At 34.8% G+C, this 14,718-nt stretch overlaps 2 protein-coding genes across 5 annotated transcripts in view; both read left to right on the top strand.

Moving 5' to 3' along the window:
• LOC105158674 (ARM repeat superfamily protein) overlaps positions 1 to 7,189 on the top strand; it is a 29,008-nt gene extending 21,819 nt beyond the window's left edge. For 3 of the 4 annotated variants that reach the window (XM_088878280.1, XM_088878279.1, XM_088878277.1), the window contains exons 27-32: positions 73 to 352; positions 2,167 to 2,400; positions 3,197 to 3,703; positions 3,835 to 3,997; positions 5,165 to 5,704; positions 6,191 to 6,490. In XM_088878280.1, coding sequence (XP_088734406.1) covers positions 73 to 352; positions 2,167 to 2,400; positions 3,197 to 3,703; positions 3,835 to 3,997; positions 5,165 to 5,418 — 1,438 coding nt within the window. In that variant the 3' untranslated portion in view covers positions 5,419 to 5,704; positions 6,191 to 6,490. Of the gene's footprint in view, positions 1 to 72; positions 353 to 2,166; positions 2,401 to 3,196; positions 3,704 to 3,834; positions 3,998 to 5,164; positions 5,705 to 6,190; positions 6,491 to 6,660 lie in introns of those variants that run through there. The other variant, XM_088878278.1, reaches the window with a different exon arrangement.
• A 992-nt stretch (positions 7,190 to 8,181) lies between these two features.
• On the top strand, positions 8,182 to 10,251 carry LOC105158673 (uncharacterized). The gene is made up of 2 exons (XM_020692516.2): positions 8,182 to 8,412; positions 8,482 to 10,251. The coding sequence occupies exon 2, from the start codon at positions 8,633 to 8,635 to the stop codon at positions 9,941 to 9,943; it is 1,311 nt and encodes a 436-aa protein (XP_020548175.2). The 5' UTR covers positions 8,182 to 8,412; positions 8,482 to 8,632; the 3' UTR covers positions 9,944 to 10,251.
• Positions 10,252 to 14,718: the final 4,467 nt, after the last annotated feature.

The raw sequence follows: 14,718 nt of genomic DNA, 5'->3' as shown, positions 1-14,718 counted from the left end.
GTATTGTTTCTTATTGCGTTTTCATCTAATTCTGATGTTCAAACATTCTTTCTATTACTTACAATATTTCAGATATGAACATCCCACTGGAAGGGAAGCAACTCTTGAGATGCTCCATGCTATTATACTGAAATTTCCAAGGAATATTATAGATGCGCAATCACAAACAATGTTTGTGCATTTGGTTGTTTCCTTGGCGAATGATGATGACAGCAAAGTTCGTTCCATGACTGCAGCTGCAATAAAGTGCCTTATTGGGCATGTGAACTCGCATTCACTTCATTCCATTCTTGAGTATAGTTTGTCTTGGTACCTAGGTGGAAATCAGAATCTTTGGAGTGCTGCAGCACAGGTAAACATAATATATAATAATATTTTGTGAAGTATCCTCTGGAAAGCTCTTATCACAGGTTATCATATTCTCATTTAAAATCTCATTGTCAATTGTCAAAAGGAATAAATAGTGCTCCCACATAACTGCTTTTTATTACTTCGGTTAAAATTTGGTTATGATCTTGAGACTGTGCTCTTCATTCTTATAACGTTAGGAAGAACAATTGAATTGTCTACAAATTTGCATACAAAATATTGATATTCCACCGGCTGTTTATTATTTTCTTTACCAAGGACTCTGCTTAGTGTTTTCTAGTTGTTAATATTAGGTTGCTATTTTTATTAATGATCTTCATCATGGAAGCTCTATTTCAGTATTATAAGTTATTTCGTCGAGTTTAAATCTTTATGTTAGAACTTGCTTACAGTACTTATGCGCTTAGTAATATATCTTTATAGGTGTTGATACAGATATTTGAATAACATAGCATGGGAACCCTAATTCTATAAAAAGTTAGATACATTATAAATTTGCTTACTCCTCACTTAGATCTGGATGAATTTGGATTTGACCGAGGGGTTTGAGAAAATGATTTCAAACAATTCCATATTAAATGAGTTTGATGTTCAGTATAATGCCACATACACTTCAAAATGGGAATTGAAGGATTTAAATTTTGTTGTAACATAGAATTATCTAAACAATTGTAATGATTCATCAATTCAAAGACAACATTAGAGAATATCCTGTTCTACATTTATTTTCTTTTTAGTTGTAGGATTCTACATTAATCCATTTAATTTTAGTATTTCCTGATTATGGCTGTGGGAGCTGGAGGTCTTTAAGAAACAAATCTAGGGAAAAACAGATAAGTGTACTCTGGTGATGATGAAGCTCTCAGATGTCCTTTTCTTTTTCCATAATCTGTCTTCTTTCACTGATAGCCAAAGTTTGAGAATTACTGATTCCACACGTAAAGTCAATAATGGTATGAGCGTTGGTATAATGTCTAGTTTGGCAAAATCCTTTAAAGGTAATGTTTATTAAAATGAAATTTGATTATATTCAGAGTCTATTGTTATTATACAACTTTATTATTGACATAGAACTGAGATGGAGTAATTGTTACATGTGAATACAAAACTGAGATGACTGTAAAAATCTGAAATTGAACAATTGTTAGATGTGAATACAAAAATTCAGTGACCGTAATTGTATCATTGAACTCTTCTCTGTTTAAAATAACCGATGGCTCAGTACATGACTTAGTAGTTCTACCTCTGATGATTGTGCATCTTTTCCTTTTCCCATGAGGAAATTTGTATTGGTTATTTAAGATTAATGGATAATTTCTGGGAACAGGATGTGCAAACTCTAAAACCAGAAGAAATCATCTAGATATATTGTAACTGTTGGATTGATGTATAATATATGTTGGTATGACGCTGTTGGTATCTGGTACAAAATGATAATTGATAAGCTTAATGCTCTTCCATGTGACTAATAATTGTAACTATTTTGAACTATATGTATTGGTGTTTGTAATTATTAATGACCTGAATCACCTTATCACGAACTCTATTGGCCTTAAATATGGAGGTCATAGTTTGGACTATATATGAAACAACCTAGAAAATGACAATAATAATTTTTAGTAGGATTCATGATATGACTTTTATTTTGTTAGTAATTCTCCCGTGAGGGAGATCTTTATATAACATTATGATCTTTTCTTTCCATTGCACATCATAAAGTTGTCTACCATCTCATGCTTTTCTATATTCTGTACTACTATTGCTTCTGATGACTAATCTAATTGTTTCTTTTAACAGGTTTTGGGTTTACTAGTGGAAGTAATGAGAAAAAGTTTTGAGAAAAACCTTGATAGAGTACTTCCAGTACTGAGAAATATTTTGCAGTCTGCTTTAAGTGCTGTTACATCAATTCAACAAAATTCCTCGGATGAAGCAGTTGCTCCTTTCTGGAAGGAGGCATATTATTCATTGGTTTTGTTGGAGAAGCTTCTGTGTCAGTTCCATATTTTGTTCTTTGATAGGGAGCTTGAGGTACAACTTGTTCCATCTGAAGTAGTCCTGTTTGTGCTAAGTCAATTCCTTTTGGTTTTTAAAGTCACATCTTTTGAAGGGGTGTATGATGCAATTTTGCTTAATGGCCTTAGTAACATTAGGCTTTGGAAGTAGTCATTGGTATCAATGTTTCATAATGCGTGTTTCTTGGCAAAACAAAGTTGTACATTAGGTGGGAGATGTGACTCTAGAATATCAACTTCATTGTAAACATTTCAAAGTTTCAGTGTCTCAATGGAAATTTTGGGCAGGCATTGGATCATAAATGAATTTCAATTGATAATGATGCAGAGTTGATTTTATCTGTCTGCTATATGAGTTTACAGAGAATCCACTCTCTGATATAACCCAGCTGGTTTTCCTATTTCTTTATGACTCTCTCTTCCCTCCTCTATACCCCATATGATGTTTTTGTGGTTGCCGGTCGAAATTCAGGCTTCTAAACAGTTCTCTCAGGCAGAGGCAGGGAGTGTAGTTGGACTCATTTACCACTTGATCTAAATAGCACTATAACTTAACGACTCTTTCCTGCATTTTTGTCTTTTTCAATGCGCAAGAGATATTTAAAGAATAAAAAATCTGTACTTGTGTCTGCATGACTTGAGCCATTCTTTCTTTCTTTCTACATTTGAAGTTTTTGATTGTTAAATTCTTTTCAGTAACTTATCTTCCTAGTGTTTTTCAAAGTTCAGTCTCTGTATGTATCGTGGATAGACTTACCTTCAGTTTCCTTTCTTATTGAGCTTCTCATATTCCTTTCACTGGCTGATTTCAGGATATATGGGAAACCATCTGTGAATTTCTATTGCATCCTCACCTGTGGTTGCGCAACATATCAAACCGGATTTTGTCTGTTTACTTTGCTGCAGTAACCACTGCTTGCAGAGATAAAAAAGTCTCGATGGGAACATTCTTTCTGATGAAACCGAGCATCCTTTTCCTTGCAGCTGTTTCTCTATGTTGTCAACTGAAGGTGCAATTGATCGATGATGCAGCTGGTGTCATTATTATGCAAAATCTTGTGTTTTCAATTTGTGGTCTCCATTCCCTTTTAGTGGAGGTTGAATTCATGGATGTTCCTAAGTTCTGGTCCAACCTTGAACGTGGTGAGCAAGAACGTTTCCTCAAAGCTTTTGGTGCCCTTGATCCAAGAAAAGGAAAGATGATACTTGCATCTTTTACTTCTGATGCCAGTGGTCAGCACAATCAACATCAGCATCCATTTATCTCCTATTTGCTTCAGAGGATGGGAAAGATAACATTTCAGATGGATGACAATCAGGTGTGTTTTAGGAGATGCCAAAATATGTATTATTCATTTGCAATTTGCTTTTCTCATCTTGAATAGACAAATTTCTTATTTTGTATTTCAAGAATTGTGAATATTGATGGCATACTAAACCTTTGTTGCAGATTAAAATTGTCTTCAATTGTTTCAAATCAATTTCACCAAAACTTCTTGGTTGCTATGGAATCTCATCACCTATTGGCGACGATGATCTCCATAATTATGCATATCTACTGTTGTTGCCTCTGTACAGAGTTGTTGAAGGTTATACTGGAAAAGTTGTTTCAGGTGAGCATTGTTTGAAATTCCATCTAGACAGGAAACTTATTGTTCAATGCCTCCTTCCTTTTGCATGTGGAAAGAAGTGTCCAGTTTTGTGTCTGTACATGCCCTTTCCTATCATATAATACGGAACGATTCTATTATTATTAATTTATTTTAAAGAAAACAGCGCCCTTTAGGTTCCAGTTTTGAGGCAGAGAAGTTAGTAAAATAATGGTGAATGCCTAAAAGTGAGATAGTAATGTCTCCTCCTGTTTGAGAAAGAAAAAAAAAATTACTTCTCCTAGAGTTTGATGCATATGCATTTAGAGGAACCACTAAGCAGCTTGGAATATACATCTTCCATGTATATACCAGTGATATAGGAATGCTATCCAGAGAACATTATGTTGCACTGAGAGCTTTATATTGTTGAAAACATGAACCAACTCTAGCTTGCTCTACCATTCCAGATTGAAAAATATTACGTTCTGCTTAAGTTCTTTTCCTGAATAATGTGTGGAATTGAGATGTGAAGGGCAATTTTTGCCATGGATTGTTGGGAAATCGACTTTACCTCAAGTTTTGTGAAGACGAGCCTCTTTTCTAACTTTTCAGTCTAGAATTTTCAGAGGATGTTGAAGTTTGGATGAGCTAATAAACACTTCATCTGTTAATTCTGACCTCATCCCCACTTTATATTCTGTTGTTTCTTTGGACATTAAAAAGTAAGATTTCACTTTCTAGATGGAACCTTCTTGCAAAATTCTGTTTGTTGGAGCATTAAGCTCAACCATTAGTTGTACTTTTGAAGATAATAATGTAAAGATAAAGTAAGATTCTCCCTTCCCATTCTTATTTTTAATCATGCGAGTCAAATGGATTCATGTTCTTGGGACAGCGGAAGTAATCTTTTCTGAACTTTTGGAAACAGAAATCTGAAGCTTTTATGTACCAATTGGATCATACAGGGTGCATTAGGGTTGTGATTTTGTGATTTGAGATAAGTGGGTGTGTTTAATGTCTTCCTGTAGACTTAAATACTCAATACCTCATGAGCTGATAATTTTAGATATTTGACTAATTAGAACTGTGACTATCTGTGGGCATGATATGACGTGCTAACTTATTCGATTTTTTGTTAGTCTGACTGAGTTTTTGCTTCAAATTGTGACCCTTATTTTATCACGGCAGATGATCTGAAACAATTAGCACAAGAGGTCAGCGAAAGCATAAGAGATATAATAGGGATGCAAAATTTTGTTCAAGTTTACAGCCAAATAAGGAAAAATCTCAAAGGGAAGCGGGATAAGCGGAAACAACAAGAAAAGATCATGGCTGTAGTGAACCCAACACGAAATGCCAAGAGGAAACTTAGAATTGCAGCTAAGCATCGGGCTCACAAGAAAAGGAAAATCATGACCATGAAAATGGGGAGATGGATGTGAGAGAACGCCACACATGTTCAGTGAACCGTCATTTTTCCTCTCTCCCTCTCTTTGGGACCCCATCAAAATCTCCTCTCAAGGGCGACCACAACTATCCAGCAACCAAGAGCCCATACCCGTGATTCTCTTCGTCCAATGTATGCAATATGGGTATTTCTTTAATTATTCAATTTACGCGACTTGAGATGGACGAGGAGGAGGCTGGCTGTGAGCCGCCCATTCTGAATGACCTTCAGACCCAATGTCGGTAATTGAGGAGAGTGCAGAGAAATCGCCGGTGGCGGAGGTATTTCTCTTTCTATCTTCAATTCTTCTTTTTTTATAGTTAAAAGTCAGTCGCATCAAAAGTATTCTTCTCTAGGGTTCAAAATGGTACCGATCAACACATATGTTTCATTTGTTTCTATGTGGAAATTCAATACAGTATTGCTGTTTTTGTGACATATGAATTTCTTTTCCACTTTTACCGCAGAAACATGTTTTTAGGAGGTTAGAATGAAACTGATGTGAATTTGAGATGTCATATGTGACGCAACAATATGTCGCCATAATTTTCTTCTATTCACGCATCAAATTGGCTTTCTGTTCAGCTATCTAGGTTTGGACTAGTTTGTAATTCTAGGTTTTTCCATAGCATTCTCCTTTAAAAATAGTGCACGAAAATATTTATGTTTTTTGTTCTTCCTCTTTTAACTATGGATGCAAAATTTATTGGCTGTAATTAAAAGTTTTATTTATGTTGTTCACTGTTCTGTGTTTCTGTCTCTGATAGATTTGCTTGCTGATGAATATGCACTTTTACCTTGGGTTCATGGACCCCAGTGAAGGCTTTAATCCGAGTTGTTGAAGATGTAGATAATCAGCAAAAGTGAAATAGGACATTGATCACTGATTTTGGTTTAGCTCATTGTTGAATTCTGTCGGTGGTCTGTATTTTTGTTTCAGCGAGCTTTGTTATGGAACAATTCTGTCTGTTAATTTACATGAATTTATGAAGAGCCAAATGTAGTTTGTGTAAGAATCACAATTGGGCAGGTGTATCTCAAAATGCAATCTCGATGCACTTCTTTTTCGACTGTGTCATAGGTTCTGATTTTCATTTCTCCATATCTTCCAAATTTGCCCCATGATTTCGTTTTCTATTCCTTTTTCACTATTGGAGCAAACAGCAAATGTTTTTGCGTTCATGTTTTGCACACTATTAGTCCACATTGTCCCTGAATCTTATGATTCTTTTGCCAGCTGCTATGTGGTTTTCTTGAGATACTTCAAGAGGCTCCTTTATTTGGCAGTTGGAGGCATATAAATGTCATTGACAGTATTTTTATTGTCTTTTATTGGCACGTCGTTTTTCCTTGACTTGAATCTTTCGGCCATGATACCGGTAGCAACAAATTTGGTGAAAGTGAACGATGATGTTTGTTAGCCTCTAGGTGGGTTATGTGATTTTAGCTGTGGGAGCTAAATGGATGCTTCATTCGTTTCAAGAATTAAATGCTACTCCTTCCAAGACTTGCTAGAAGCACTGGATTAATAGTGAAAGGGTGGAGCAATATCACTTTTGATAAATTGGACTTAGTTATGCTATTGGCAAATGATGTGCTACATATTTTTTTCATCTGTTGTTTAATCACAAATGTGATTTTGTGTATGTATAATCTACTTTGTTTGTTCTTAGCCTGCACGCGGTTTCTGCACATGTAATTTGTAATTATAAATTAAGACAAGCACAAAATCTTTTAATTATAAATGGAATGTTCCGTCGCTGGCAGTCAGCACATGTATAATTCCTTTTTAGTACAATTCAAAAATAACGTATTTTCCGGACTTTATTGTATCAGTTCTGGTTAAATGAACTTCTTAAAGTAAATTTTCACAAATATTATTGAGCAATGTTCCACATTAATTTTTAGCTTAAGTCTGTCAAAACAGCTTTAGATTTTCCCCCCCAAACTTATTATTCTTTTTCACAAAGTTAATTTTGAATTTTTGTATTTTGATCATAAGATACATGCTGAATTTACTTCAAATTTTTTGGATGAATCGATTGCTATTGGACATACAGGCGAGAATTGAGGAGTGGTCTGAGATTGTAAGAAGAGAAATCGGAAATCCACAGTCTTTAGTGCCGACGAAGTTCCGTTAATACCTTTAATTGCTCTTGATAAAAGGACAAGAAAAAATGTTGATTGAACTTTGCAAGAGAATGCACAAGTAGCCAATTCAAAATCTCTATATAAACTCTTTCCATTCCTTGGAGAAGTACATACCAGGTAGCAAAATTATTATAAGAAAAGAGATTAAACACTAACCATTGGTGCAAAACATAAACTCACAAAGTTATTTTTTCGTGTAAAAAGATAATTAATTTGATTATTTTATTAACTTAAGGGACTAAAATAATAAAATTATATTTATTGACCATTTTACCCTTGTCAAAATCCGGCCATATTTTTGTCGAAAAATTGTCAGAGGGACTAAACTGATACAAAAACAAAATTTAAAGATACAAAACTCAAGAAATGAAATTGAGAAATTAAATTAATTTTAAACGAAAACTTAAAAGATCGAATATAGAATTTAGAGCTATTTGGTTCAGGCTCACATACTTTTTTCTTTCTTCTCACTTTATGTTACATTTTTTTTTTTTCCTGCTCATCTTACTCTACATTTATATTTTTTTATAAATTTATTTTTTGTTAATCCCATATATTTGTAGGAATTACGTGTGAGAACGAGTTGTTAGAGCAGTGAGAACTCCATTTTCTCTCATTTTTCGAACATAGAAGCTCGATTCCCTGTTTGTACCCCCATTTACTCCTTAAATTCCTTATCAGTCCCTCACTGAAAATACTTATAATCTTTTTCTCCGATCTTCAGGAATTCGCTAAACTTTCCCAATAGTCCTCTCTGCCCCGCAACACTTGTCCTTGGCTTCACTTCAACCTCAACCCGATTCAAGACATCCTTGGATTGCCCCTTGTCCAATTGAAGGTCAGTTCAATAGTACCTTTTCTTGATTCTTGATGTCTATATCACACATTTGCATATGTTTTTACGCAGAGGGGTATCAAACAGCTCTATCGCCATCTCTATGTAAGAAATCTTGATCTGGGCTCCTGATATTTTGCTGAAGTCTACGGTTATGTGATTTTTGCAATTGAATGAGTATTGAATTGTTGAGTGGTTTTAGTTATTTTAGTGGTATAAAGTGATGACGCCTCAGCCAAGAAGGAAGAAATGGACTGAGGCGGAGGAGAGGACTCTGATAGATAAGTACGGAGAGATGTCTTGTGATGGGACTTTATCAAAGATGAAAACTAGGGAGAAAAAGTACAAGCCCATTGCTCTACATGTCAATTCCATGCACCACGTGAGAGACCCAGTGTTGTATCCATGGCAATGGACTTGGAAGGATGTCTCCACTAAGGTGCAGAATATGAGGCACCAGTATGCCTTGGTGAAGCAGAAGATTAAGAAGCAAGAATCTTCGATCAGGGGATCGGGTGAGGAGGAGTTTGATTGGATGGAAGGGATTACGCATTGGTCGAACTTCCTTAGGTATAAGGAGGTTTTTGGAGATGTGCCGCTTGTATTTACAAGCAATGATGGGGTTGGAGGGGGTAATGAATGTAATGGGGGGTTCGAGGGGGGTGGTCATGAAATGGATATTATGCAATTTGAGCAGCTGGGTCAAGTGCCGGAGGGGGATTTTGTGGGTGGGATCGACGGGGTTGAAAATGGAGTAATGGATTTGGAGTTCGACTATGATGGAGAGGAGGGAGAAGAGAATTATAATGCAGGTACTAAAACTGAGGTTTCTTTGAGGGAAGATGCATGTGCCAGATTTATTTGTGAAGATACTGAACCAAATGCAGCAGATATGAGAAAGAAGAGAAAGGTGTTGAAAGGGCTGGAGAAGAAGGCATGGGGATTTCTTGTTAACCAGTTAGGGCACTTGAGGGAGATGGAAACCCGGTTTGAGCAGCGTGAGTTGGAGAGAGAGCGGGAAAGGCAAAGGAGAGAACATCTCCAAATTGAAATGGAGAAAGAGTGTGAAAGGAAGTGGGAAGATATGGAAAAGGATAGAGAAGTCAGGGAGAACAATAGAGAGAAGTTGAGGAGACAATGGATTCAAGAATGGGAAGCTATGGAGAGGGAGAATGAAGAAAGAGAAAGAAGAAGAGAGGAAGAATTAATGCATGAGAGGGAATGGGAAGAGAGGTTGAACAGGAGGAGATCAGAATGGAAGAAGAGGATGGATGAGATGTTAAGTCAGCACCGAGCAGAAATGGGTCAGATTCAAGCTAGAATACTCCATGAGCAACAGAATCTAACCAACCAGTTTCTTGGAATTGTTTCACAGTGGACTGGTCACCCTGCTGGGCTTTCTGATCACACTGGAGCTAGCAGCCATTATCTATCACAGATGATGCAGAACTTGCACCATGTAAATGCTATGGTTCATGGTGATGCACGGGTTGAGGGAGATAACCAAGAAGATCAGTTCATTGTTGATGGTTAGTGCCACAAATTGCACTGGATAATATCCTTTTACCCTGCAGGTGTAAGGAGCATGAAGAAACTTAAGTTATTGAAGTATTAGGGGGTTTGTGATTTTCACAAAGTAATGATACTCCAGATTAGGCGTCTGTACTATAGGTATGTAGTTTATATTCTTTACCTTTTTTCATTGAAAAAATTTCTTGGTACCCCTTGATCTTATTTGGTATAGCATACAAATAATCTTTACCTCCAATTTTTATTGTAACTACGTTGAATGATGATTTCCTAGTGTTAATTCAACCGAAAAAAGGAAGTAGATTTCACTCACCTCGTATTATTGTTATTCCGAATATCTGAACTGTGTTCTGGGAGAATTCAGCATGAGGAACCCCCTGCAAACTCTGTGGCATACAAATATAGAGTAATGCATTTATAGTGAATGCTTAGCTAGATGAGCGTAATATTGCTACACATTTTGATATCCTGGCAGCAGATCTGCTGCTTGTCCACTTGCAGTCGACTGTGTAATTGCTCTATGATCCTTCCTAGATGCTTTCATTAGTGGAAAGCCCACATCTTTGCCTGGTATTGCCATCAAATTCCTTCATAATGATTCTTCACAATAGCACATTCACATACATGTATCTCCTAGCGTCTAATCTGATTTTGATGCCAGCAGTTCGCTTTTGATTCATTGAGATGAGGTGGTGCACTATTATGGAGCTTCACATAGCTCTTAAATTTCCTCTATATGTACTTTTGTACGATTAGACATACACTCTTGTTGCATTGCTGCACGAAAATGTGCCAATTTCATGTGATTCTGCTTTTGGAAATAGTTTGCCATTTACCTGTTCAATCATGGTCCATTTACGTGCATCTTTTACTAAATGATCAAGAGGTTCCTTTATTTAGTTACTTTGAATTGAGTCCGAGTGAACACATCTTGTGTGTGGTTCATCTTCCTCGCATTCTCCTTACTGTCATCCTTTCCCCTTGTGACCCCATTGTTTGATTTTTCTCCAGTGTAAGTTAGGAGACGGCAGAGAAGATATGTCGGTAGCTTATGTAATTATCATCTCTTAGCTAAAATGTATTAGAAACCAGAGCAGATCCAATATCACATACGCACCTTCAGTTTCTACCCACTTCATTTCTCCAATATAATCCTAGGCGAAAGGATCGTTTGGTCGAATAACAGGATCGTTGAATGTCATCGAACCCTTTTGTCTGAATGTCTGGTTCGTCTTATTGTTCTGTTCTAAGTGCAGGAAATTATCGATGCACATTCACTACTTAGAAGGAAATGCCAATAAAACAAGTGGTTTTTGGTCATTGCGGATAAAAATTATGTCACTTATTCAAATTTAGTCTCTCATGTTTCCGTCTCATCAGAATGAGTCCATTAAATTTGAAGATTCCATCAAATTTGGTCATGGCGATTCAAAATATGTTAAAACAAGGGACATAGTTGGAAAAGTGGTGATCCCACCACTCAACCAAAAGTTATTTTTGCTCTTTTTATTCACCCGAAACATTATTCAAAAGCTAAAATAAAAATTAGTTGAAATGCATACATCAATTGTTCATCAGACTTGAATCCAAAATCTAAACAATAAAATAAAAAAAATTCCAACTTCAGAAATTAAGAAGACATTGTCCAGAAGAATTTTGGCCAGCAAGAATTCTAAGCAACAAAAAGTTTACAAGAAAAATAAGGAAAAAAAGATTAAAAAAATTAACTTCAATCGACTAGATTTTCAACAATAAAATATGGAATAAATCAAATTAAGTTAATCATTATAAATTAAAATATAAGAAAATTAAACATTAAATTCTAACTATTGGGTTTGGAAGATTTACTTCACCTTCTTTTTGAGATATTTTAGGAAAATAAAAAAAAGATTTGAAAAAGAATTTTTTGTTGGGAAGTAAGAAGAAGATTTGAAGGATTAGAAAGCGTCTGTTTTTGTAATATCAGGTATTCAATTGGGTAGTTTGTGTAGGAGAGTTCTATTCAAAACCCGACCAGATTTTTCAAAATCATACCCAATTTTTAAAATAAAACGATAAAAAAAAAAAAAAAAAAAACTGAAACCCGATTGGTTTGGGTCTAGACCCGAATTCCCCATTTTGAAGACCCACCGCTAGATTGATGTATGGGTTTTAGCGAATTTTTATTTTATAATTATAATTAGATAATATTTCCGGTGAAGAAAAGGAAATGTGTTTGGTTAAGTGGTGAGATCATCACTTTTCCAACCATGCTATTCAACTTGAAACCTTACTTAACACTTGCATGCGTTTTTATTTTTTATTTGACAAATCTGTTAGTTTTAACCAACGAATTTTTAAGGACGAGTATCAATTTTGATGAAATCTTCACATTTTATTTAATAATTCTAATCAGAAGGAAATATGAGGGATTAAATTCATATAAGTGTCGTAGTTGAGGGACTAAAAGTGATATTTACCCTTATGTCAAACCCTCTAACATTTTATAAACGTTTACATCTTATTTTCTCAAACACTTTAAGAGCATACTATTAAAAAAAAAAAAACCGCATTTATTGTGAAATGATTAGTTCCATTAGTTTCACATCAATAATTAAAAGAGGCTCAACACATGTAGTAAAAGAAACAATTTAAGAGAATAAAAAAAATTAAAAAAGAAATGGTAAATAGTCATAGGAAAAGGGCAGGGGATCACTTCCTAAATAAATGCTTAAAAAGGGGAAATCTGATCTTACCGCGGAAAAAAATCAAAAACAAAAAAAGGATGTTGACTAATTTGTTTATAATAATTTACTTTTGCGTTAATTTGTTTCAATGCAAGATCCTGAAATTTAATAATTAGTAAATAGAAAGTGAAAACTTTCAATTTTAAATTTTTTTAATAGTACATATTAAATTTAGAAGTAAATTACAAATAATAGGATGAAGTTTCCTTATCAATTACCAAAAAAAAATCATTATTTAGTTATTTAATATATAATTATATACACCAATGACTCTAAGATAGAAATATAAATAAAATTATGAACTTAACATTTTTTGTAGTTAAAAATAAGCTATATATATTTACCTCAAAATATATATTTATACACGTGCAACGTAAGTGATACGTTCTAGTATTATATGTATATCAAGAGAGGAAAACAACTTGACTGAATCGTCGACCCCCTCAATCTATTTATAATCTCACTTTTTGTAATAAATTTTGATAATTATATATGTATGTAGTTGAGGTCAGATTAAAAGGCGTGTGTAGATGCAATTTCAAGTACACTAACGAAGCAAACACAGCTCTTGTAACAAAATAATCGACCTATCATTGCTCGTCTCTCTTTCATTGTTATTCACCATGAAATCCCATCTTACTTCTTGGCCTGTTTGCATGCCATCCCAACTGTCAACAGATCTCAATCTCCTTACTGCCCTTTCCAGACGTAACATCTACAATCCCCCAACCATTTCCACACAAACCTAATGGATAATGAACCTCAACAATGTGGAGATATTATACTTGAATCCTGTTGCCTTCTACAAATGACAACAGTACTAATTGTTCGTCAACTTCTATGTACTGTTCTATCTCAATTCAGCTTTTTTTTAACAAAGCAAATTCTAAAAGCATTTCAAAGCAACAATTGATGCCAATACAAACAACAATATTAGTGACCAAAGATTTCAAACAACTCCAGCATATAGCAAACTAAAAACACAGCGAGGGACGTAGAGCAGAGAAAGATTATTGTGTGAACTATATTTACTTGAATTGAGCAAGCTATTGATTCCAGTGAGGTTCTCACATATAATAAAAAGTTCGAAATACCATTCTCCAGGCTTGCGCATCTACTGCTATCATTTTCCGAGTTACGAACCCAGAAGCTCTTAGTTAATGGAAGTTAACAAGTGCAAGAGATGTTAACGAAAATGCAGATGCACAGAAATGTAGCTAAAGGAGTACAGGCATGTAGGTAACCATTTGTTACAAATCACTGTGGAAACAATACAGCAATGTTACAGCAATGATATGAGATAAAATACATCGTCAATTCAAATTCTATGAGTCAATTTAATCTCTAATACACCTGTCTTGAGGCAATACGCATAAAGGGCTCGTGATTACTGGCATCCGCAAACTAGATTTATTCGTCATTCATCACAAAGAATGCTCTTACCATATTCATCATAAACCAGAGTGCTTCAACGTATTATTTATGGGCCATAGGTTGTAAGATCAATTTCAGCCGACAAGTAGTCCAAACATCAAATGAAAATTGGGTAGTTGTCCAAGATTGATTGTTCAGTAAATATATTTTTTAGGACAAATTACAATTACCTCCCATAAAGTTTGGCATATTACGAACAGCCTCTCGTTTGAGAAATTACAAATACCCCATCAAATAAAAAATAATTATGTATCCCCTAAATGATGATGTGAAAATTACTACATCACCCTTGCTAAAAAAATAGAGGTGGGTAAAGTAAATAATTCATAAAGTATATTAGTCCATAAAAAAATTTAAAAACATTTAAAATTAGAATTCATAATCCAAAAGGTATTTTTGTCAATTCACCTCAAAATTGAATGAAAATATAACGAAAGCTAGCAAAAAAAACTCATATTTAGAGGGGCGTTAAATCAAGAAAGGTATTTGTAATTTTTCAAAACAAAGAAAGTGCATTCATAATTAAATCAAACCTCAATAGAGGTGGCTGTAAATTACCCTATATTTTATAAATTCAAGTAAATACACCTTCCAAAAGCCCCTAAAAGAAAAGGCTAGT

The sequence above is a fragment of the Sesamum indicum genome, linkage group LG3, assembly GCF_026168435.1.
Source record: "Sesamum indicum cultivar Baizhima isolate 11 linkage group LG3, ASM2616843v1, whole genome shotgun sequence".
Taxonomy (NCBI): Eukaryota; Viridiplantae; Streptophyta; class Magnoliopsida; order Lamiales; family Pedaliaceae; genus Sesamum; species Sesamum indicum.
This window is presented reverse-complemented; position numbering and strand designations above follow the sequence as displayed.